The sequence below is a fragment of the Symphodus melops genome (genome assembly GCF_947650265.1).
Source record: "Symphodus melops genome assembly, chromosome: 6".
Classification (NCBI taxonomy): Eukaryota; Metazoa; Chordata; class Actinopteri; order Labriformes; family Labridae; genus Symphodus; species Symphodus melops.
This window is the reverse complement of record NC_136696.1, coordinates 11087051-11112578: the sequence shown is the minus strand read 5'-3', so window position 1 is coordinate 11112578 and position 25528 is coordinate 11087051. Positions and strand designations below refer to the sequence as shown.

Here is a 25528-nt window from a genome sequence, read left to right as displayed (position 1 = left end):
CACACGTGCTAATATAGTACCACAAAGTAACAAGTAGAATCCTTGCACTTCAAATCATGCCCTGTATTAGTAGTTTTAATAGTTTAATAGTTTTATTGACTATATTATATTGAAAGCTGTCTGTTCAGTCTGTTAAAGGGGAAACTACAAAAAACAAGATAAAGTGACTCAGGCTAGCTTCTTTCTTGTTTCCAGTCTTTAAATTAAGCTGGTCTACATTTTTTTTAACTTTTTTTTTTTAATTTTATATACTTTATTAATCCCCGAGGGGAGGGGGGGGTACTCTGTTAATTTTAGTGACATGCTTCTCACACACACAGGCCTGAGTCACACATGCACAAGCAGGACCTGAAGACATGCATTAATGGGGAGATTTCAGAGTGCGGCGGCTGCCCCCTTTGGAAGCGCTCTCTGAGCTGTTGGGGGTTTGGTGCCTTGCTTAAGGGCACCTTGATAGTACTCAAGAGGTGGTCTGGCACCTCTCCAGCTACCATACCAACTTCCATATTTTGGTCCGCATCGGGGCTTAAACCGGCGACCCTCTGGTTCCCAACCCAAGTCCTTAGGACTGGGCTACTGCAGCCTGTGCTATTAGCTTAAACTTAATATTACACAGACAAATATAAATAACTCTTATGTCTGTATAACTACTAAAGACAGCATAAAAATGTGTTCCTAAAAGTTCAAATATGCTGATTAGAAAAAAATTACCAAAGTATAGGCTGTAACTTTAATTTGTACAGAAATAATATGCTCCATGTTAAGCGAAAGATAGGAAAAACATTACAAAGGGAAAGCAAGGTTTCAGACAGTGTTAGCCTACTAGCTAACAGAGGATAAAGGTACAATGTGGGTTAAAGTCTGGCAGGTGCTTCCATCAACAGGACACATCTCCACGCCACCTACACCGGAGAAATATTTCCGGTAAATATTTAGTTTGAACACTGCTTACCTCAAGGGGAGGAGAGAGAGAAGGAGGTGAGGCAGTGTGTGTGTGAGAAAAAGGAGACAAAGAAAAGTATTTTCCCCCAGAGGACACAGAGTCCACCAAGAACACACAGTTTAAATCCAATGCATGGGGTGGGGGGATCACTGACTCCACTCAATGGTGGCTAGACTACAAAGGTAGTTTTGGTTTCATGATGTAATTTCACCTTTTGCATTCAAACAGCAACTTGGCTCAAAAAAGCACAAACATTTGGTTCAATCAACAATCAGTGTGTTGTTCTGCAGTTGATGCGTCAGGTAAGGGATGCACTAATTTGATGAGGCAAAGCCTTTAAACACACACACACACACACGTAAAACCAGATGGCCTATAGCCTTTTTCAACTAGTACAATGCTGTCTTAATGAGCAATTCACTGGGTCCAATCTGTCCAGCAGACAGGCAAAGATAATGGCATTACCAGCTGAGTCTCTCTGCTCTTCTGTGTGTGTGTGTGTGTGTGTGTGTGTGTGTGTGTGTGTGTGTGTGTGTGTGTGTGTGTGTGTGTGTGTGTGTGTGTGTGTGTGTGTGTGTGTGTGTGTGTGTGTGTGTGTGTGTGTGCTTATGTATTTATATGACCATCATGGGAATTCCCAGTGACAAGACCACCACTGTAATGGAATACAGAGTAAATCCCACTTTCTCACTTTCATGCACTGTGACATAAACGGCCCGCTAGGCATGCTGGTGTGTGCATTTATCACCCGGATCATAACAGATAATCCTTTCACAACATGCTTCTTCTCGTGTGTGTGTGTGTGTGTGTGTGTGTTTGTGTGTTTGTGTGTTTGTGTGTGTGTGTGTGTGTGTGTGTGTGTGTGTGTGTGTGTGTGTGTGTGTGTGTGTGTGTGTGTGTGTGTGTGTGTGTGTGTGTGTTTGTGTGTTTGTGTGTGTGTGTGTGTGTGTGTGTGTGTGTGTGTACGTGTGTTTCAAGGTGCCCTCAGCTTGTATTATATTGATCTGAATCTCGGGTTACCTTCCCATCTACAGTCTCTGCTTGGCTATGCTGAATTCTGTACTTCTCTGCAGGTTTTTTGTTGCCAAAGTGCTTTAGTCCTTTAGTTGCCTGAAATAGCTTTCTATTGTATTGTTAAACAGATTATTCAAGTTTACAGCCTCTTCCCATCAATTACAATCTCAAACAAATGATAAAAACATCCATCCTATCTTTGCTTTGTACGGTGACCTTGAGAGTTTTTGAAAGGCGCCTTTAAATAAAATGCATTCTTAATATTATTATCGATCCATTATCTACAGTGTACCCTTTTTTCCATCCAGGGTCGCAAAGACATGGCATTATGGCGAGAGGCGAGGTACTCCCTGGACTGGTTGCCAGTCAGTCACAGGGCTGACACATAACTAACCACATTCACATTCACACCTACGGACTATTTAGAGTCCCCAACTAACCAAAGAGCATGGTTTTGGACAGTGGGAGGAAGCAGGAGTATCTGGAGAGAACCGACACATGCACAGGGAGTTATAATAACATATATCAAGTAAGACATTGATGGAAGCAAATGTGAATACAGACATGACTGGTGTGTCTTTGAATGTTGGCTCTCTATGGCCATCTGTGTCTCAATGATAACAATGATGAGGGAATTAAGTGTTGTTATTTACTTCAGAATTTGATGAATATGTACTGGTTTGATTAGGTATGCTCCACTATGTTTCTTTATCAAACAAACTCAACAACAAAGACTGTGTAGAGTTTTGAGGAACACGAGAAGAAAGGGATGTCAGGCATTTTGCCAAAGTACACGAAATGATTTTTAGATCGTGAAAACAGAATGAAACAATTTACTGTTTCAGCTGCTCAGTTACAGTATGAATGTGTTGCTGAATGTACAACTCTGTCCAACTTTTAACATGTGTGTGGGGTTTTTTCATGCAACTGAAGCTCATTTAAATTAAACTCAAAGTTTTCACATTTGCATGTTAATGAATGTGTGTTGCAAGTCTGCATTTGTAACAGCCTGTATCCTCCCTCTCACAGGGCTGATGGGTACCAGATCCATGCTGAGGGGCTGCCAGGCGCCTGCTCCCAGGCTGTCTAGATGGAAACAGTTAGGAAGTGTTACGTCAGCAGAGCACGGAGGCTCACACACTCCTGCTTTTCCACTTGTACACATGCAAAAGCACACATGTCCACAACATGCTTCACTTTCATCTCCTTCTCCTTATGTTACTCCTTTTTGCACACTTTCATCTCAAACACACTCAGTATGCTAGCTGGCTGCTCGAAAGTTGCGTCATCACAGCATTCCTCACTTTTCCACGCGTCACTAAGGATGACTGACTCCAAACAGCATTTCTTGCCCTTTTTTTTCCATGGAAAACTCCTGTCCTTATATAACCTTGCAGTCTGGCAGCCTGCTCATCCTACTATTCCTCCCAAAGACTTCAACCTCTTTTCTCATCCCTGTCCACCTCTCACGCAAGTGGGTAGACAACTTTGTGCTCTGTGGTCTTGTAGGCCGGGCAGCTTCTGGTACTTCCCTCTCAAAGCCAGGCCAACAAGAGAAGTGGAACAAACATGTGTGCCCAATACTCCATTTTTTTACGGCATGAGTCCAACTTCATTTCAGCTTGAATTGCAGAGAAATAAACTGAATAGATTAATTTAGGGAGTTCAATTGTGTGTTTGTTGTTGTTTGTGTGTGTGTGTGTGTGTGTGTGTGCGTGTGTGTGTGTGTGTGTGTGTGTGTGTGTGTGTGTGTGTGTGTGTGTGTGTGTGTGTGTGTGTGTGTGTGTGGTAAAGGGAAATCTCTGTGCAGCTCTCAGACTCAGCAGGCTTCAGGTAATCGAGTTTAATGCAGTTAGCGTTGTCATGGCCACCACCTGTGTATTACATATAGAGAGACAGGAGGGAGTGTCTAGACCAGCAGATCTGTGGAAAACAAAGAAAGGTAGTGAGGGTGAGGTTAGGTGTCTGCAGCTTTTCAAATGAACACAAGTCTCTCTAAAATGATGGTCAGGGACCCTCTTGATTAATCTTCAAGAACAACAGAGACAGGTCCAACATAATTTCCATCTATGGAGGTGATGCAGTGTGCAGAGGTTTGATTTGTACCGCAAAAACTCAACACTCATTGTGATTACTCAGGCAGGTGTTGTGTAACTGTCTGCTGCCACCTACTGCTGCCTCCCTGTCAGACTCAGCAGCTTGTGTTTGTCCCCTAACAGGAAGGTGAGAGGCGATCGATACTTTTGTTCCACAAGTCCAGCCAGCAGCAGATTGAATGAGCACCAGACTGTCAGCGCTTGGGTTTCGCTTAGATTCTGATTTCAGCAACAAATCGGATGAATGGATGAAAAGAGAGAGAGAGAGTATCTTCATTTCCTTTCTGTATGTAACGGTGACGCTGCTCCCAGTGCGTGTGTGTGTGTGTGTGTGTGTGTGTGTGTGTGTGTGTGTGTGTGCAAAGTGCTGACTAAAGCAGCTGCTGGTGCTGACATCTGTCCCTGTCTGTCTAATAGTGAACAAACTGCAACTCTCTTTCTCTCTCCCTCATAGCATCAGCCCCATCAGCATTCTCCACCCAGATCCAAACAACACTGATGCGTCAACACACAAACACATGCACTCACTCACTTTAGATAGAAGCACACAGCAGAGGTGCAGAGTCTGCACCTCTGCTGCAGAGTCTGCACCTCCTAAACCAAATCCTGAACCACCACAGAAGAAGAAGAGCACATGCTTCAGGTGGATGCTTCACTGCTAACACAAGCTCACACACCACTATGTCCCTCAACTTAGGTATTTGCTACTCAATCAATAATGGACAGAGGGAGCTGTAATTTATGAACACTTATATCAATGTATATCATATTTATTTATACCAGTTTATAACACAGATCGAGAGGATCGAGGTACCAAGAGATGTTTTTATTATTCTTTGCGTAATGAAGCGTTACACAGAAAAACAGCAGTCTGTATTTGCAAATTCAGATTACGTATACTTTGTTCATGTTCATTTTTTAGACTTTAAGATTGATTAAAAGTGGTCATTTATACACATTCCTGTATCTTGAAGCCCAACATTAAGACTGTATAATTTTGTATATAAGAGCGTGCTAATTTTAACACACAGATTCTTTAGACTATGTCACTCTATTGTTGTTATTGTCTGTCTGTCTGTCTGTCTGTCTGTCTGTCTGTCTGTCTGTCTGTCTGTCTGTCTGTCTGTCTGTCTGTCTGTCTCTGTGAACTATCATGATTGTATGACAATTGTTGGTGGAAATAAAATATGGATTAAAGATACAAATGTATTTTGTGTATGACGTAAAATGAGACTGTAACAGTCTATACTGCACACATAGCTTCCTTTGCCAGAATATTCAAATACATCTAAAAACCTTCTGGTCATTTTTGTTGACTGCAAGAACTACAAATGTTGTAATGCCATGAAACTTAAACAGCTTAAACAAGCAAAAAGAAATGATGACTTGTCCAAGATCTAGACTGAATCCCACACAGCAAGGGGTTGCTGACACACTCACATAGACACACACACACACAGTGTGTCTTTGTGGCTGCTGCTCTGTTATCATTTCTCCTCCCTCTACCCATGAGCTCAGAGCCACATGCAAGCTATTTCTGTTCACTTGCTTCTGGCTGAAATGACTTCATGTCTGATGTGCTTGAAACACAAAGAGGAGAGGGCTATCACTGTGTGCATGAGAAATGTTCTGCATTAAACACGATGTTTGACTGTTCCGTAAAATAAATACATTTCCACTGGAGGAAAGAGAAAGTTTCTTTTTGGAAAATGCCAAGTGGTCTACAAAACCCTTCTGGTTTCACTTCTCATCTTTTCTTGAATCTTCCACATCTGTCCACATCTCCCAATGTCTCTGCAAAACAACACTGACTTTAAATCAGGAGTTTCAAATCCATCTGTGTGTTTCTTTGCTCTACGTCTTTTCTCCTTCATAGGATGAGGGAGCTGGAGACAGGTATCTGCAAACATGAGTAATAATGCTCAGGCTGACTCATACGCCAAGACATCAGCCGTCAGTGTGGAGCCAGCAATGACACAAGCACAAGAACACGCACACACAAATTATACACGACATACAGGCAGACTCTGTGGTGCCGACAGTATGAAACTCGGCCATGCAAGTAGCCATTATCATCACCTTATACTATGTGATCATTATGGAGAAACTGAAAATGAATCTATCAGTGATGAGATCAGACTGCTTACAGTACAAACACACACACACACACACACACACTCTCTCTCTCTCTTGCACACACACACACCAACCTGTGCTAAAACATTGTTGTTGTTTTTCCATAAAAATGTCTTGACATTGCAAGTTTAATATCCCAACAATCTCCAAATGTCGGCAGGAAATGTGTTATAATTAAGTTTGGGCCTCAGGGTTTCTAGTTGCTGCCTTGTGTGTTTTTATGTTTCATTTATGTTAATAGAATAAAGCCATATTTCAAGCTTCATGTTGAAACAAAATGTATTGCAAAGAATCTACAAAACAAATGTCACATCGTCTTGCGATGGGGTTTTAGGTAAACAGACGTGTCTCCTCGTTGCATCTATTCAGCATTTATAATTCATGCAAGAGTAATGTGAGGTGTCTCTGTTTTTAATGCCTCCTAATGGCTTTTTGAGTTACCGCTGCCAGCTCTGAATAAATCATATCAGTCATGGTCCAGCCAATACCTCACTCACAACAGCAGACCAGAACTAATCATTGTGTGTGTGTGTGTGTGTGTGTGTTTTAGACAGTGTAACAGAGGTTTTTTGTCCACATGTTTTTGGGTTCATCATAACAGCAGAGATACAGTTGTGTTTGAACAAACTGATAATGACTTTGGTCCCAACTATGTTTTCCTTTCTAAAGGGACAGGTTTTATTAATGCTGAGAACAAATTGGGGCCCTTTTCCTGCTGTGTATGTAATGTTAAAGGACTGTTTCTGTACTTTCCATCATGCTGTAAGGTTGAGTGTTTTGGAACATATAACACCACACTGTCTATCCTACATTTTAAAAACTGGAAAAAAACAAACAGAATAACCTTATTTCTGTGTTCCCTTATTATAATCTTTAAAGCTTATCAATGGCTGAATTATTATGTTTCACAGCATCAGTTGTGTTTTCCTACATTCAGAAGCTCTATCTCTTTGGTGAAGTTGTGAAAAAGCTGAACTGGCTGTGAGCTCTCTCTCTCTCTCTCTCTCTCCTTCTCTCATAGACTGCCCAGGCAGTGATGATGTGATGATGCAGGAACATATCGACCCCTGGATGGCTCAGTATTGACAGATGGATGGATTTCAGGAAGTGACCTTGGCTCACTCAGATGAGCATCCAACTCACCTGACCAGAGCGCGGCTCGTTTTCCCTCAGAGCAGCTCTCTGGCACCAGCATGAAAACACACTGCAGACTGAACCCTTGTTTTTGTGAGAAGTAAACACAGTCTGCTGGACTGGGCTGAGGTCAGTACAGAGTGGGCAGAGGTCATTGCAGTCCCACTGAGATGATGTCATGAATTTGGTAATGGATGTGTCATCAAAGCTTGGTGTCAGCTGTCTGTGTTTATGGAGCTGATGAAGGGGTTTTATAAGGATTCAATCGTACAAATAAAGTTTTCTTTTTTAAAAATGTTAAATGGACTTTAGCTTGTATAGCGCTTCTTGTCTTCTGACTTCTCAAAGCACTTTTACTCTACAGGTCAAACCTACCCATTCACGGCAATCACACACTGATGGCAGAGGTTCCTATGTAAAGTATCCATCAGAAGCAACAATCCATTCACAAACCGCATTAGAAGCAGTAGGGGCAGATTGGAGTTAAATGTCATGTCCAAAGACACATCAGACATGGAGCTGGAGGAGCTGGAAACAATCCCCAACTTTCCAATGAAGAGACGACCGACACTGCCGATTTTAAATACATTAAATCTGTTTTTTATCATTATAATTATGATTAATAATAATTAAACAAGCTCCTTATATCACGTTTCTTACTTGTTATTGTGAAATACAGTGACTCGTTTCTCCAAAAACATTATAATAGTTTTGTTGTGAAATGTCTCAAAAAAACTGAATTCACTCAAAGCAAAAGAATTCAGGTAAATTAACTGTAGATTTTTAGATAATTTTGGTTATGTTGTCATGTTATGCCTTCATTCGTGCATTTCGAATAGATCCTAAAACAAAACCTTTTGTGTCAGGTCAGGTCAGAAGAACCATATTAGATACTTCAGTAAATGCACACTGCCCCCGTGCGGCCATTTACAGCATTACATCCGATTAAAACGTTCTGCAGCATTCTTCCGCTCTACGCTGAAACACCGCCCCTGTGTTCACTGATTGGAGGCCAGCAGGGCGCTGGGGTGTAAACGAGCCAATCATGTGGCTCTGCCTGCTGTTAACAGGGCTCGTGCCCAGGATGGCCGCTTCGTCACCTGCATGCTCCTGTTATTAATAGATGATGAAGAGTATGTAAGAGGGAGAGAATAAGGAGAGGGACCACACGTCTTGCTTTAATGGCTGTTCTTGAGAGAGGCAGACAGACAGACAAAAGATGATCAAATATATCAAAATAAAAGTATTTATGAGCTCTTCGAAAAATGCAAACTAGAAATAATATTTACTTCAAAGATGAGAATGTAGAAATGAAAGAGCAAATGAAAGCTTGAATTTAAAACGAGAGTTCATGATGAACAATAATGATAAAAAAAAAAAGAAAAGATGATGATAGGCACACCATATCCAGTACAAAATGTGTTTTGTTCCAATCTTATTTTGCAAAAGTCAAGTTAAACATTTACAATTGATAATGATAGTAAATGGAGATGAACATTCTGGCCTCTGAAAAAGGTAACCTGGACCGTGGTAGTTTAATTATCTCTCAATTAATGAATCCACCAAAGAATCAGTGAGGCCAGTGAGGATTTAAAAGTGTGAACACGTTTGTTTTATTCCACACACGACAAGATTTAATGTCCTCGTGTCTGGCTGGGTTTGGTTTTTAGAGCTATAGGTTAAAGAGATAATACATTGAATTCCCCTTATCTCTGCCAAGTCTGTGATTTAGAACAGAGAGCTACAGCCTTCTCATATACAATAATTCAGCAGGTAATTCAAGGGTCACCAGCTTAACATTTCACAGGGAGGATCAGTGCACATACGACCGGTTGAGATCTATGCCCTCAATAAAAACTTCTCTCAGCCTGCTCAGAAGGTTTATTTCTATTCTATATATTATACAGCTGAAAAAGCATGCTCACTAATGGCAGATTTACAGCTAAGCCCAGGGTGAACATATCCTGTTTTACCCTATTGATCACAACCATCCTCTATTCCAAAGCAATGGGTTTATCATTAAGTTAATATTCATGATTGGACTGAATAAAACACTAAGACAGTGGATCATGTGAATAAGTTGATGAAGCTGTAAAAACTACAGTCTGATGATGGATCCCTATAAAAGACCAGGTTATAAGTTACATATCAACCTCATACTGCAGGGCTTCATAGAATATTTAGAAATGGTACTGTTATGGTGCAAATTCTGGAGCAGAGTTTTAATATATTAACTCGCCAAAATGTTAAGGAACATTTTTTTTTTTTTTAAACATTTTGCTGGTTGTCTAATTTGTAGGTCTGGTAGCTGGAAAGGTGCCCTTGAGAAAGGCATAGAAGCTCACTGACATCTCTCCATTCGTACATTTCGTTTGTGCATGTGTGTGTGTTGCATAATTCATAGTGTAAAAACATAATTTCCCCATCAGGGATCAATAAAGTAAATCTTTTTCTCGCAACCTCAGAATATATTCAATCTGTTTTTTAAAGCCTTGACTGGTAAAACTCGTGATCATGCACTGTTGCACAGAATATGTAAGCATGCTGCTATTTCATTGTGCTGCCTTTTGATGTAATGTATACAATCTCGAACTGACTTCAGCTTTTTTTACATGACTCACTTTCGCATCCTATTCGTGTAGCCCTGCGTGACACTCATTTTACGCACCGGGGAGACGGTGGGTCGGGTCTGTGTTTACTTCCGGACTCCGATTTAGACTTCGCTCAGACAGCAGCAGCAGCAGCTCCAGTGGAGGTTCAGGCTGTCAGCTTAGCACGGTAGCCTTGCAAGGCTGCATGACAGAGGTTACCGGCTTGACCGGCGGCATCCCAGCGGACGAAGCTCCCTTTGCTCCTCTGCACACCGGACACCGATCCACCGGACGGATCCGTGACGCTGCCCGGCTCTCATCCTCTCTCCTTCGTGCTCAAAGTCACTCAATGCTGCGCTCCCGCTACCAGCCAGCTAACAGGCTGATCTGACTGAGTTCCTGCCACTCCAGGATCCAGGCTAGCTGAGGATCAAAACAAGGACAATCGCTTTAAAGTTTAAGCGGCATTTGTGCTTTACTGGTCAGGACCCAGCAGCGAAGAGAGACCCCCCGGGGGAGAGCGACAGAGTCGGGGCAAGGCAGCCAGGGCAGCGAGGGTGGTGGCTGGATAAACTAAGGGGGGTTGCCTCCAGCTCCTGGTGGGTTTATCCCCTGCCAGCTATCGTTAGCTGACCTAGCTCAAACAGCGCCATGGATTGGTTAATGGGGTGAGTACACACAGCTAGCATGCCTAGCCAGCTTTACTCTGCTGTGTCAGGTCAACTGCGCAGTCCTCCTCAATTTCCCCACACAGCACCTGACACCACCACAGTCAGAATTAGACAGGTGCACTGTCTACTTGGAGACTTCGAAATGTTCACTTTTATACTTAAATAGAGCCACAACCAGGTAGCATTGTGCCTAGCTTAGCTTAGCTCTACGAAGCTAGCTTGGTAGCAGAGCTGGCAGCGCTCTCACCCTCCTAATGTTACCCGGGGCCAGGCGGTATTTTTGGGGCATCTCCATGGCCTGTAGCTATTTATCCAATGATGGCAGCGCCCAGATTAGGCAGTGAGAATATATCAGTGCAGACAGGACAGCGGTTTTATTTATAGGGATGATCAACACAGTAAGTGGGCTAACGTTAGCAGCCTGTTAGTCCTGCTAACGCGGCTCTGCCCGGGTTCACTTGATCTCCTCTGCAAGGTGCGCTGGATGTGTTAGCAGTCGTGCTAACTTGATATAACCTCGTGTGTTACACCCTTATCAAGGTATACCTTGAACAGCTTTCTGACAGACACCTTGTGTTAATGAACTGTTTATATTGATGATAGCTTTAAGTTCATAAGCTGTGACACCTCACAGAAGTTCATCATGCAGATTTGTCACTTTGTTTTTTGGTGTTCAGTCACGTGACACACGCGGTGGTAATACTATTGAATGAGATGCATAGATCCCAGTCTGACACCTGCTACACAGAGTTCACTGTCATGAGCCTAGTATCCAGGATTAACCTGTGACATCTGTGTCACTGATAGAGTAACTCCCCAAAGCTGACCAGCTCACTCCACTATCATCGAGTACTATGTGTTAACTTACTTGCAGCTACATGAGTGACCGCTTTGCAGACTTTCAGACACCAAATATGTACTGAACAAATGTCACATTTCCTTGTCAGTAAATAAGGGAGATGTTTGTTCCTCATGCACACACTTTAATTCACTCCTCTGCTCCTCGTCTCTCTAAGCTTTGAGAACATCATAGACACGTTGGTTTTGCATAGTAAGGTGTGTCCCTGCGATAGTCGTGTTTTTGCTGACTGGTTAACAGGCTGGCCTGCTCGCCTCGCCAATTTGTGAGCAGATCGGAGCTAAGGAAGGGTGGAGGCATGTTGTCAGGGGTGATTCTGCACATGTAGTGACATATTGGCTGAGAGATAAGGATATGACCACCCCAGCAGCTTTGTTTCACATCTGTTCCCCTCTGTCAAAAAGCTTCTTTATTTTTTGTTCTGTCTGTCAATTTGTAGGATATGTGAAAAAATACTTAGCAAACTTAAATTGTAATTCACTGACTTTTATAGGACACGAACTGATGAGTTTAGGGTGTGGATTGGCACCTCCTCATCTGCACATTCCTGTTGTATCACCTGAGGCATATTAGAGACAACAACTGTCCTGGCACTGCTTGAAACAAACTGATTCTTAATGAGACTGTGTAGCTTGTTAATGTGAAAGACCCTGAGAAATGTCAACGGGGGTTTTTGGTTTATCGTGCATTATTCCCTTGCGTGACCCCCCCTCCCTCTGACGCTTGTCTTTTGGTGACTGGGTCTTGCATCGACTTGTCTGAAGTGGCGTCAGGTCTCTTTAGTTGTAAATGTGATTTATAGGTCTTGAACTCCTCTTCCTCTTCCTCCCCGTCAGTCACTCATAAGAGACAATGATGTACTTTTTTCAGCCCTGACATTTGGAGCTGTCGCACACAAACATTTTTGCTTAGTAACACACGGGTATGTCTTGTTGGTAAAGCAGGTGAGGAGAGTGAAGGCCTCTGCGTCGTGTGTAATAGTCAGAATTATAAATGTTGATTGGAGAGACACCTTTTTCAAAGACGTCTTCTGTAATGATCTAAAAGTGTAGTGCTTTCACTGTCAGCTGTTTTTTCTTTTTTTTTTTATAGCTGAAAGGACCTTTTCTGCACGTTGAGACAGCGTGTTTTACCTGCACGTTAAAGGCAGCAAGCTGCCCACTGTTTATACATGCAGGGAAGGTGTGTTTGTGAGGCGAAGGCATTGGAAGCCAGAAGGCATGCGTCCAGCGTGCGTCACCGACGGACTGGAGTCAATGAATGAGTTAACCAAGCGTGTAATCACTCCGACTACAGACCCAGGGTGAAGGATGCGGTGGCCGGGGGAACGATGGAGGAGAGGGAGGGACAAAAGAGAGGATCAAGGAAGAGAGATGGAGTGTGGTGAAGGCGGCTGCGTTGGGGATAAACGTGCCGAGGGGCGAGGAAGGGGCGATGACGGAAAGAGGCGAGGAGGCTGATGAGAGAGAGAGAGAGAGAGAGGCGGGGTGATCTGAAGGAATAGAGGAAGGGAATGTGGAGCGTTTTGTGACCGGATAGGAAGTGAAGGATGGAGGAAGGGGATATGGAGGCTTTTGATGGTGTTGTTGATTTAAAGAGAGAGAAATGGAGGAATTAGCAGGTGCGGGTGATAGGAAGGATGAAGCTCCACGGGGGATTAAATGTCTATAGGAGAGGATGAGGAGGCTCGTTGACGGCGCACGGATTGGGTATAGGAGACAAAGAGAGGTGTTTCTTTATTCCTAGGGTGCCACTGAAACAAGTCTTGATACTTGTGTGTGAACGTATGTGGAAACTGAGTCACTCTGTCCATGTGCAGCGTATTTATTTTGGGCATGGAGCATTATTTCAGAGCTGCATGACCTCATCTGTCCGGACTCGGAGTCAGACAGGACGTTAAATCAGCGGGGAGATGCGCAACGCCGAAATGTGTCTTTTCCTGTCGGGCGAAATGAGCAGGCTTTGACAGATGTTTAATCCCCCTGCTTTTGAGTGATGGACTGGTAATGCTGAACGAAGAGCGCGCACGAGAGAGAGAGAGAGAGAGAGGGGAGGGAAACGACTGAGAGCTAAGTGGAGCGCTGCCTGACCTGAGAGAGACTCCAATTTAATGTACACTTTGAGCTGGCCCTGCCTCACCTGTGACATCATGGCGTGTAGAGCAAAGCAGCATTATCCCGCACCATTGAGGCGAATGCAGGCAGTGATATGAAAGATGCCTGCTTGTTATTGTCGATCATTAAGGTATTAACAACTTCAATAGGATTTAGTTTGGAGGCAATTAGCTGGAGCTTGAAAATGTGACAAAATGCTTCTTTTGAACTCTTGCACTGCGACTCTGCAGTCTGTCACCGGGGGTCAACTTGTCAGCTCAGATCGTTACAAAAGTAAAGACGGAAAGAGAAGACGTGTCAGCTTATGTCTCGGGAGACTTAACAGAACCCAATAGTGTGCCAAACTTCCTGTGCTCTGTGTTGTCAGTGTGACCCTCCTCCTGAGAAGAAATGCGTCGCTGTAAACCAGTTTGCCTGTTTCCTCATTGGTTGTCTTCTTTCATTTTTCCGTCTGTCTTGCGGTCCGCGTTTTTTTGTTAAGTCTCAGAATGACATGAGTCTGCATTTCAAGTTCTCAAAGTGTGCGGACAGTGTGGCCTTACCGGCAGACGATCTCTCTGTTTCACATCACATGAGCTCAATCATTTTTAGTGACACAGTGTGATCATATTTATAGAGAAGTGAAGCGGTTAGGTTGACATCTGTTACCACGGGTTACTGCAGCAACAACGACAGTCTTCATGGATGAACTCTCGTTGAGCGTGACGCTTTCCTTTTGAACCATTAAAGGGTTAAAGATCAAATCAGCGAATGTGTACAGTAGATTTGGAGCTGTAGTTGTCTCCATGACAACAGGAAGTGAGTTGCAAAAGTTGTCGTTTTTTTTTTTTTTTTCTTCAGTGGAGTTCAAAGAGGTATTAAAATATTAAATATGTGATGGGAGGAGCAGGTCCTCTCCTCGAGCTGCTTCCTACAGAGCGATTCAAGTGAAGTTGTTTCGAGAACGTTTGTCTTTCCATCAGTCGGAGAAATCTCTGAGAATTACATATTAACTGATCTCTACTTGTGGAAAACAGGGCGGCAGTTTGTGTGACTCCAACGGCAGTTTCGATCTGAGTCTGTCTGTTCAGTAAAGTCACTTTGATGCTTCTGATTTGTTGTTTGTGAGCCTCTAAAAAGTTTCCTCGGTGGATTTTGCAGACGGCAGCGCTGTCCTCGTGTGACCCCACTGCCTAATTTCCATTTCCTCATACACACACACACACACACACACACACACACACACACACACACACACACACACACACACACACACACACACACACACACACACACACACACACACACACACACACACACACACGCTCCTGCACACGTGTGTTAAGTGTCCAGGTGTCTGCTTCCGCTGCTCACGGCCCAGCTGCAGCTCTGATAACAGAAACTAACCAACATTGTCACCTTGTTGAAGCGTTGCTACAGAATGCCTTTTATTCTGGCTTCATAATCATCAGCAGCTTGTCTGTAACTCTTTATTAGGCCTGACCTGGAGGCAGAACAGCAGTCAGCTTCACGGCTTGAAGGATAGCAGTGTCTGTATACATGCAGGGGCAGACCTGACTGCTCGCTCACAGGCGCCCCGAAATATCTATCAATACTATGATTGATTTTTAACAACCCTACTTTTCACTTTATGAGTTGCAAACTGTCGTAAAGGAATGAATGTCTCTCGGATTGTTGAGCTCCTCAGCTCCCAGATGGAGCTGGGATCCACTGCGCCCTGCTCTGCTGTGTGCTGGTCCTCAGGACTGTTGGACTGTGACGCTGTGCTGAGCGATACGCTACATGACAAGAAGACTAGTGGGTTTGTTTACTTCTCAGCAAGGGCAATTAAGTCACTTTCAACACTTCAGCTCACTCCCTGGCTCTGTCTCCTTCTCCCTTTCATTCTCCTCCCTGCTCTCTCTCTCGCTCTCTCTCTCCCTGTCCTTCTGTCTGTCTCTCTCTCTCTCTCTCTCTTTCTCTCTCTCTTTCTCCTTCTCTCTTTCTCTGTCTCTCTCTCTCTCTCTCTCTCTCTCTCTGTCCTTCTTTCTGTCTGTCTCTCTCTCTCTCTCTTTCTCTGTCTCTCTTTCTCTGTCTCTCTGTCTCTCTCTCTCTCTCTCTCTCTCGGGATGCTGATGTGCAGCGACGTTTGCGTGCTTGACTGCTGCCTGAGCTGGACTGCTCAGCCGCACAAAGCCAGGCAGTGTCGAACAGGCCCAGGGCCGCCCTCTTCCTCGCTGAGAGATGTTTAACAACAAAAACTAGCTAGGGGTGTTGGCCCTGTTCAGAGCATGGAGCCTGTATTTCCGGACTTTTATTGTACAAGCACCCTCATGCTTTTTAATTGTGTGCTGTCCTCATGTTACTCTGGGTGAGGGACAGAGGAAGTCAAAGAGTGGAAAACACAGCCGAGCTGGAAGGGCAGAGTCCCAACAAACAAGTCCTCATCTCCCCTCTTTTTTTCCTCCCTGTGACTTTATGTTTGGGGACAGCAGTAGCAGATTCCTCTTTCCCTGGCGGTGTATCGGAGCGCAAAATAAGAAGCGGGGTCATCGCCACACTGTCAAAGCTCAGCTGTCATAGTTCAGAGGTGCTGATGACTTCAGGTTTCACAGGAAGGTGACACCTCGAGCGAGGAGCCGAGCGTGCAGCACCCCACCAAGAAGTGTTCACTTTTGGCACAAAGCCCAAATACAAATAATTCCGTTTTCAAATATCGCTGCTAAGTTCTCTATAGGTTAAGGCGGGGTTTTAGATTTCAGAGTGCACCATGCATGAAGGAGGTATAAAGCCTTTCTGAGGAGGCAAATAGCCCGTGTACAAGAACACACACTTCCACACACACACACACACACACACACACACACACACACACACACACACACACACACTCCTGAGTGAATACCGCTGCACTCTCAGGTTTCTCTCTGGAGATGCCTCTCTCCTTCGCTGTCTTTCCCTTCCCCTTTTTTTTTTTTTTTTTCCTCCGAGGCAGAGACATGGAAAGGTTTAGAAATGAACACCAGGATGACTCGGCAGATGGCTTTCTGCTGAATATGTTTAGTAAGTGGATAATTGGAGGATCCAAATGCTCGCCCAGCTGTATTAAGCACTTTCAGGGAGCACATAGGATGAACGCTCCACTTAGGTGTGCTGTTTTTTTTTTTTTTTTTTGTGAAGGTGGGGGTTTCAGAATCCTGAGCACAAAAAAAAAAAACCTGCTGTGAGAGTGCAACCTGATACAGTGATGGATCGGGAGCAGAATGCAACCCAGCTCGGTATGTGAGCTTCAGCTTTGCCGGTGAGGCTTCTTCTGTTGACGTTCTCCCCGACTTCTTTAAATGGGCTGCGTTTGACTTTTATCATGGGCGGAGGTTGTTGAAATGAAACCAGGAGCCTCTTATGCATAAAGCACAGAAGGCCTCCACGCATGTTTTGATCAATCGCTCCAGAAAGTGGAGATGTAGTGATTGCAGCAAACCGATGCTAATATCCAATCCCCCCGCATTCAGCACAATGGGGTTTTCAATGTTTCATGTATTTACATGAACTGAATGTATTTACTTATTTTTGTCCACTGAAGACTGCTACAGTTGTTTTTACAACCATTCAGAAACCACAGTAGCTTCTAACTCAGGTGTTAAGGATACAACTATCTCAAATCAAGTGACTCCTGCAGGAGCAGATATGAGGTTTGTTTCATCTTATGGTCTCTTTGTAGATGTTCTGCTCATTGGGGCAACACAGTTGTGTTGCTCCTGGCATGTCCTTGGAGGTCAGTTTATGTGTTTATGTGTGTGTGTGTGTTGCCTCTGTTTCACTTGGCAGGAGCGTGGCACCATGCTGTGACTGTGTTTACTCTGGTGGATCGCTCGGGGCAGCTCTGCCCAGCACACACACACAATCGGCACAACCATACAGACGGAGAGGAGCGAGTGACAGAGAGCAGGAACACTCCCTCGTCTTCTTCCTCTTGTTATTGGGAACTACAAAAGAACGCTCGCTCTCATTAAATGCTGTTTCATTTCTAATGTTGCCAGCCGATCCTCGCCTGGCAGGACGCTCTGCACAGCGCTGAGAGCAGCTTCTGTTCTGTCACAGAGCATCACGGTCATGATAGCGCTGCCAGCCAGAGCTGTCTTAAGATCAGCTAAAATAAGTCCAACCCCCCCGCAGCACGATTTTCGGGTTGTTGTCAGCGTCCACACACCCACAAGAGACACCCCGAGACCAGTCAGCTGCAACTCTCAGGACCGCTCACAGTTTCACAGATTCTGTTTTTGAGCATCGTTGATATTTTAGGCTACAATTAGCGCCACTCGGTGCTAGCACATTTAGTCCGTCATTACTGATCTGTTGTAAAGGATAGGACACTTAGCTGGATTTTTAAAGCTCATTAGGGGACAGCGGCTGAATAGGAAAGTATTGTTACTTTACCAAAAATAAAGTGTTGCAGTGTCGTTTTCTCAAAACGAAATAAATACGGCATGAAGCTTTACCTCCCCGTTTGAAAGAAAGGTTTGATTTTTAAAGTAGAAAAAGGGCCATCATGGGATCCTGAAGCATTGAGAATTGAATTGAAACAAACACAGAGGAGAGGATACGGCAAGAGAGGATGGCTGAGATAACCCATGGTAATATATATATATATATATATATATATATATATATATATATATATATATATATATATATATATATATATATATAGTAGAATGGAGCGAGAGGAGAGTGGCACAGAGAGGTGAGATATGGAGATACATGGGAAGTGGCTCCATGGGTCAGATTAGAAACAGCAGAGGTGTGCAACAGAGGGAGGGAGATTGAATAGCAGGACACTGCTTTGGAGTTTGGAGATGTGTGCGGGTCAGAGACGAAGAGCGGCAAAAAGAGGGATGAAGAACAAAACAATGTTTCACGTCTTCTCCGCACTCATTGCTTTTCATTTCCAGAACCTTAAAAAACAAAAGTCCGAGTGTTTGCCCGGTACAGAACAGTCCTTCACCAGAGCGAGATCAGAGCCTGGATTTGTCTTGGAGGAGTAAGCCTTTAATTCTGGGTGATGTTTTATTAATGTTTCGCTGAGATGTGGTCAGCAGCACCCTTGAGCGATGCTCCAGCTGAGCGGCTGAATCCGTGCAGAGCTGGTGGGCTGCTGGCGTCGGTGTAAGCTCACTAGGTTTGTCCTTGGCGGCTGAGGCTAGGCCGCTAGGCTGGTCTGCACTGTAATTGGATTAGAGATCTCTGCGTTGCATCAGGCAAGGCAAGACGAGTGTGTGTACACACACACACACACACACACACACACACACACACACACACACACACACACACACTTTAAAAGCACACACGCCTCAGGGAGCCACGTTCAGCACTGCAGGTTCTACTCCTCCTGCCTCTTTTTTTCTTTTTTTTGCGTCTTTAATCTTCTCTTTTCCTTATCGCCCTTTTTCTTTATCTTCTTTTTCATCACAGCCCTTCCCCCCCCCCCGGCTCCTCTTTAAATGTTAAGGTGTGTGCTGTAATGCATTTATTGTACGTGCATGTTGGTGTTTGTGTGCATGTGCAGTATACAGATCAGGTCTCTGTCAATGGGATTACAGGAGCTCCTGCTGAGAACACCTGGGAGAATAAACGGCAGGACAATAATGTGCACCGTGATAAGGAATTTGATATTCAAATGTGAAAATGTCCTATATACTATTTACTACGACTACACTACTGGACTACATACTGTTCTGCGTCGATGGCGTGCCTAGATAGATAGATAGATAGATGGATAGATAGATACTTTATTGATCCCGAGGGAAATTCGAGAAATGTACTTTCGCTACTTTCGAATGTCAACGGGACGATATTCTTCGCCATCACAGTCCTTGCGGTTTGAGTCGACGCGACACGTAGTCAGGGTTATTTGGAGGAGGAAGTCAGCTACGGCAGCTACGCCATCGACGCGATGCAGAAGCATAGACTAGGCTTTAGTCCTCCACTATTTTCAAATGAGTAACTTTCCTAACAACATAATCACGCTTTTTTTCTTTTACACGTCGTCTAAATTGAATTCAAAATGTTTTTGGGTGAAACAATGAGCTGGTTGTTGCAGAAGTGTAATCTTCGTGGTCAGGATGTGACAGCGGTGGGGCTCGACGATTAACACTGAGAAACGCCCTGTTGTTACGAGTTGCCAAGTTAAAGTTAGCATCAGCTGCCTCGGTGTAACTTTGAAAAGTTGCGTTAGCTGCTGTTTCCTCCTCGATAGATTTGATTTTATGAAAAGTTAGCTCGCGTGTGACAACAACACTTGTTTGTGTTGTTCACCCTTCAAGACGGGAAACATCTTAACACCCAGCTCCACATGATCAGCACACTGACTCTTCAGCACATGGCAGCAACAAAAGTTGCAATATTGAGGCTGGCTTCAGTCTTTTATGTCTTCCTTATTTTTTTTTTAAGTGTGTGCATCTTTTTTTTTTTGGTGTAATTGAAAGGAAGCACATTGAGTGCTGGATAACTGGACAGGTAAACTCCCAGTCCTTTAGTATTACCAGTAAACCGTAAGTAAGGGAGGCACAGTTCCATTGATAGATTGTGTTGGATCCAGGAAACAAACTGAAACAAAAGCCGAGAAGAATGGGGAAAACAAAACAAAAAGGAGGCGACTTGGCAGCCTGGCCTGGTGCAGCGCGTGGTTTCAGGTGATACAGATGTCAGGGTGTGGTTCAGTTTGTTCGGCTTTGTTGGACAGGTTCAAACAAGAAACCGCCATCACTGTTCATTGACACATAGGAAGAGATAGAGGAGAGAGGATGTCCTTTGTCTCAGTGCTCCCGCCTTTTATCTTCCTGTACAGCACTTGTCAAAGTGTAGCTCGTACTGTCAGGTCAGTGAGATGGAACAGGCTTAATATCTGACAGGTCAGCACCAGCAGCCATATGTTTCATATGTGCCTGCTGACAACCCTGCCGTATGCCTCTCATGTGCACATATGGGCCCGTACATCTCGACTTCCTGCCACCGTGAGCGCCAGACGTGGGAGGGAGCGTGCAGCAGCCTGGGTGCAGATAAGAGGGTGTAGCTGTGAAGATCGTAAAACAAGTTGTGACCTTTTTTTTTTATTTTTAAAGGTAATTTCCGTTAAGTTGACCAAATTCACACCCAGAATTAGCTCAGAGGTTTCAAACCGGTTCAGACTGCACACACACACACACACACACACACACACACACACACACACACACACACACACACACACACACACACACACACACACACACACACACACACACACACACACACACACACACACACACACACACAGTTTAGTGATAAACATTAATGTGTGTTAAATAAGCTTCATGAGATACTTTTTTTTTCCAAAAAGAGGAGAAATGTTTGACTTTGAGTCCAGGCAAAGTGACAACAGAGTGGTCTGATTCCTGCTGCTCGGCTTGGGTCACTGTTTAGGAGCTGCTGACCAGGCCTGCCAGGAGTGAGACTGAACAGCTCAAGGCTGCACACACACAAAATTTATAAAGGCATGACACACAACAGAGGATTTGACCCCTGTGAGGCCTCTCTGATATCCCCATTAGGAAGTATGTGCGTGTAAACACGGATAAGTCTGAGTGACTGAGGGCTTACAGAGGGCCACACTGGGGAACATGCTCCATCCGTGTGCTGTCCTGTTCACACGCACACACACACATTGCTCTTCGTGTCATCATAACACAGTGTCGTGCATCTTGCACACACAGCTTCCTGTGCCAGTCTTCTCTCCAGCCTTAGACCTGCAACGCGGTTACCTTCCTTAAAGCGTTTTGATCATCGGTGCGCCAAGGTAGCCAATCGTGTGGCGGCATCAGAAGCTAGGTCAGAAGCTAGCTGTGTTGAGAACATAAGGTATTATGGGTAGTATTATCCAACTCTTTGAGTATTATGAGCGTGGGAGCAAGGTCAGCAGCTCACTTTAAATCCAGGAAGCCAGTGAGAAAGGAGTTCACGGCATCTCCTCCAACTCGAGCGCTCCACCTTTAAACGCTTCACTCTTCAGTACAGGAAGTGACTTTGTTTCACCTCTATTCTTCTTGTCAGCTTCTGAGAAATAAGATGAATTTATTTTCATAATGAATTTCTGATGGACAGATTAAGGAGTTGACTAATCAGAAACTACAGTTCTGCTACAGTCTAACATGACCAGTCATCAAATCATATGTTTTGTTTTGGACTTAAAGTGGACTGACTGAGGAAAGCCTGTAGTGTTGTTTAACATTCGTATACTTATTATTTATGAAACATTCATTACAACACAATGTCTTAAAAAAAACAATATAATATATAGTGGTTTTATGTGACTGGATTTGCTTCTTCATATCCTGAATTTCTGACTGAGGAAGAACAAACGTTAATAGGCATAAAATAAAAAAATAACTGCACACGCTGTGAAAATTCTGAGTTTATGTTCCCGTTTCATCCTTTTACCTCATGTTTTAGTTCTACCTGGCCGTGTTTTCTGCTCGCTGTCTGGCCTGTACTCCCCACAGAGCTTTTCTTCCTCCAGTAGCTGCTCACACTGGAAGCTGCAGTGGACTGAGTCATATATCAGAGGAAGGGGGGGGGGGGAGCACAGCAGAACAGGCTCTACAGATTAGAGGTGAGAGGAGTGTGATTTATTACCGGTCGTTAGCTGGTTAAATGAGGCTAAGTGAGACGGCCAGCTCAGGGAAGTGAGATGAAAGAGATTAGCCTACATAAAGAGTGATGGAGGAAAGAGATCTGTGCAGTGAATAAGTGACTCCTGACCTCTGTTTTTTTTTTTTTTGCTCCACGAGGTTTCACTTTATCTTTCCTTCTCCTCATCCTCAGCTCGTCCCTGTAGCTGTCCTCCTGTAGAGGTTATCTGCTGCTTTTTTGAGAGGAGGCCAACAACCCCCTCTCTGTGTTGTCTAATAATTACCGTAAATTCCGGACTATAAGCCGCTACTTTTTTCTCACACTTCGAGCACTGCGGCTTCTACTCCGGTGCGGCTAATGCATGGATTTTTTATGGGGGACAATGAGCAAATTTGACTTCGTCACGTCGGATCTTAATATCAGTCATTTTGCGCTTCATGCACGCACCCTCATGATGGAAAACACACGGAGAAATACATATGATGCAGCTTTCAAGTTAAAGGCGATCGACCTGGCTGTCAAAGAAGCTAACAGAGCTGCTGCACGTTAAGATGACACTGACAGCGACAACAGAGACTGAGGAAGTGAGTAATGAAGTCATTCTGAGGCAGTGAATGGATGGACTTTTTCTTGTGAAATATATTACGGTCATCTTTTTCATCAGCCGTGTTACAGACACCGTCGGCTAGGCTTCGTATTGTAACAGTTCATGTTGTAAAGTCAGTAGTTGATAATGTGTTCATAATTCCGATTATGTGGAGAGTCAGTGAATGCACCAGCGAGAACGTGTTGAGTGGCTGTATGAGAGAACGCTGGGTGAGAGAGTTGGATTGTTACGGCAAGTTATGTGTTGTTCTCTGCTGTAAACGGCGTGGTCACGGCCGACAATGATCGGGTTATTAAAAGTTATTTGAACGCTCTCGTCGTCCTTTAACGTCCGTATGGACGCTACAGTATTTGCGGATGTTACCGGTAGCCTACGTCTGTGTAAATAGCTCTTGTTATAGCGTGGACACCTGCGGCTTATAATCAAGTGCGGCTTATATATGTACAAATACATTTATTTACTTATTTTTAGCCGGTGCGGCTTATATCCAGGTGCGCTCAATAGTACGGAATTTACGGTATACAACAAGTCAGTACATGTCACTGTCACTGACAGTGTTTCAACATCACAGCCCTGAGCTAGAACTGGTTACATCCACATGGCCAATGCACCACATGTCATCACTTATCTATATTTAAAAGAGCAGTTGAAAGGACTGTTTATACTCTCCTGGAGTTTCACGTGTGTTGGGGAGAGATTCATACAGAGAGGGACTTCACGTGTTTAGGCCACACCAAAGAATCGCAACAGAGCCGCAATAATGAAAACTTCTGATAGCAAACACATGTAATTGAGAGTCATCACTTTTACATTTGATTTGTTGCATTAATTTTCTCCCTTCAGAATAAGAAGCATAACTTATTTAAACAGGAACACCTGATGCAGCTGTTGTTCAATCAAAGAGAAACCATAAATAATCAACTCAAAAGCCTGTGACCTAAAGTAAAGCAGCATTCTGCTTTTTCACACCCTGAGAATAAGGAGGAAAATGAATGTGTAACAACACTGTGTCTTACGTGACCCAAAATGCAACTGACTTCCATCTTTCATGGAAGACGCCTGAATTCCTCGTAACACATTGAACACCCGTGACCTTCCTGACTCTCATTAAGAAGCCAGAGGAAGGCTAGAAATAGAGTCTCTGTACGGCTGTGACTGAGGCTCGGCGTGTTCACGCTGAGGGGGCTCGATGTCAGTTTGATCTTTCCCTTCTGTGAGTGAGACAGAAAGAGCGAGAGACACTCCACATCCGTTTCCTCTTGCAGAGGAACTCTAGGTCAGGGTTTTTAAAAAAAAAAAAATTCTGGTTTCGCTCCGATGAGTTAATGTGGTGAGAGGGCAGTGCGAGCAGATGGGACGTTTCTTATAAGCGCAGCAGATCACATGGTTTAGGTGACTGCGGTGTGAGAGAAGTTTCAACCTCACCGTGCTGAGTTTCAGTATTTGAAGCGAGGTTTGGTGTTTGAAGCTTCCTGAATGAAGCAAGATATCATTTAGTTGGTCATAAGGCCTTCTTTTTTTTCCCTTTTTTTTTACATCTGTTTTTCTCATGACAGCTTGTGCTCTGCCTGCAGATTTGCTTGTCTGGCCTGGGTGTGTGTCCTCATGAACAACTCTATCCTTGCCTCTGTTTGCATAAAGCCTTTTAAGGATCTATAGCATTGTGCTTGCTTCTTCCTCTCCGCTGCACCCTGTACTGTATCCTTCTCTCCTTTCTCCTCGTCCTCATTGTTCTGCCCCGCCGTCAGGGCACGGCGTCTTCAGCGGGAGCTCGCAGGAAGTCCTCATCACTCGTTGAGTTAGAAGGGAAAGCAAACAGCGAGATGCACAAACACAGGAAGTGCTGCTTTCCCCTCGTACACGCTCCCTCTGGGTGTCGTTCACTGTGTGCGGTATATCAGACTGATCACAAACGTGAGCTCTGTCTCCAACTGTACGTGTCAGTGATAACCACCACACTGCGTTTATTCTGCTAGCATACGTGTCCTCCACCATATTGTATATACGGTCAGTAAAGTGTGGGGAAATGGCCTCTAGGAAATAAAGAAAAATGCTCCAAAAATTTGATAAAAAATCAACAACAGAATGAAGTGATAAAGATTTTAAGGTGAAACTTTTAATCATTTTCTCTCTCCTAAAAAACCCCATGATGAACACATAGCTCTATTACTTCCTCTTTCCTTATATAAAGGTGACCCTTTCACTGAAGCTCACTGTGCATCTCAAGCAGCAGCGAGGTGAGCAGCTGTGGTCGAAGGTGGTCAGAGTTCACTGATCTCTGCACACTCTTTCACTCTGCTACACATGCCAGCTGTTGTGTAACGGCTGGCAGCAGTGGAGTGCGCGTTGAAGCTTGTGTGTGTTTGTGGGGACATGTATGTATATACTTCATAAAAGCATGAAGAGCAGTCTTTAGTGCATGGATTAGACTACCTGCCTGCGTGAGGCCTTTTTATTTTATTTCGTCTCCAGCATCAGCTCAGAGCTGAGCTGTGACACACCCTCTCTGTGGGTTTTTTTTTTTTTTACACAACCACAAGTCGGGAGATTTGCATACATTAAAGGGAGTGAGCAGGGAGTCTGACAGCAGCCGGCTGAGCAACTCAGAGGAGCGTACGAGAGATGTGAAAGGTGGAACTGACAGTGGTTGGTAAACACGGAGCATGTCGGGTCGCATCAACACTGCTTTTTTTTTTTTTTTTTTTAAAGTCCAG

At 44.1% G+C, this 25528-nt stretch overlaps 1 protein-coding gene across 1 annotated transcript in view; it reads left to right on the top strand.

Annotated features, from left to right (window-relative positions):
- Nucleotides 1-9974: 9974 nt before the first annotated feature.
- The window catches only part of mob2a (MOB kinase activator 2a), a 54373-nt gene continuing 38819 nt past the window's right edge, over nucleotides 9975-25528 (top strand). Inside the window, exon 1 of the mRNA XM_079347123.1 lies at nucleotides 9975-10582. Within this exon, the coding sequence (XP_079203249.1) occupies nucleotides 10566-10582 (17 nt within the window). The 5' untranslated portion in view covers nucleotides 9975-10565. The remainder of the gene's footprint in view (nucleotides 10583-25528) is intronic.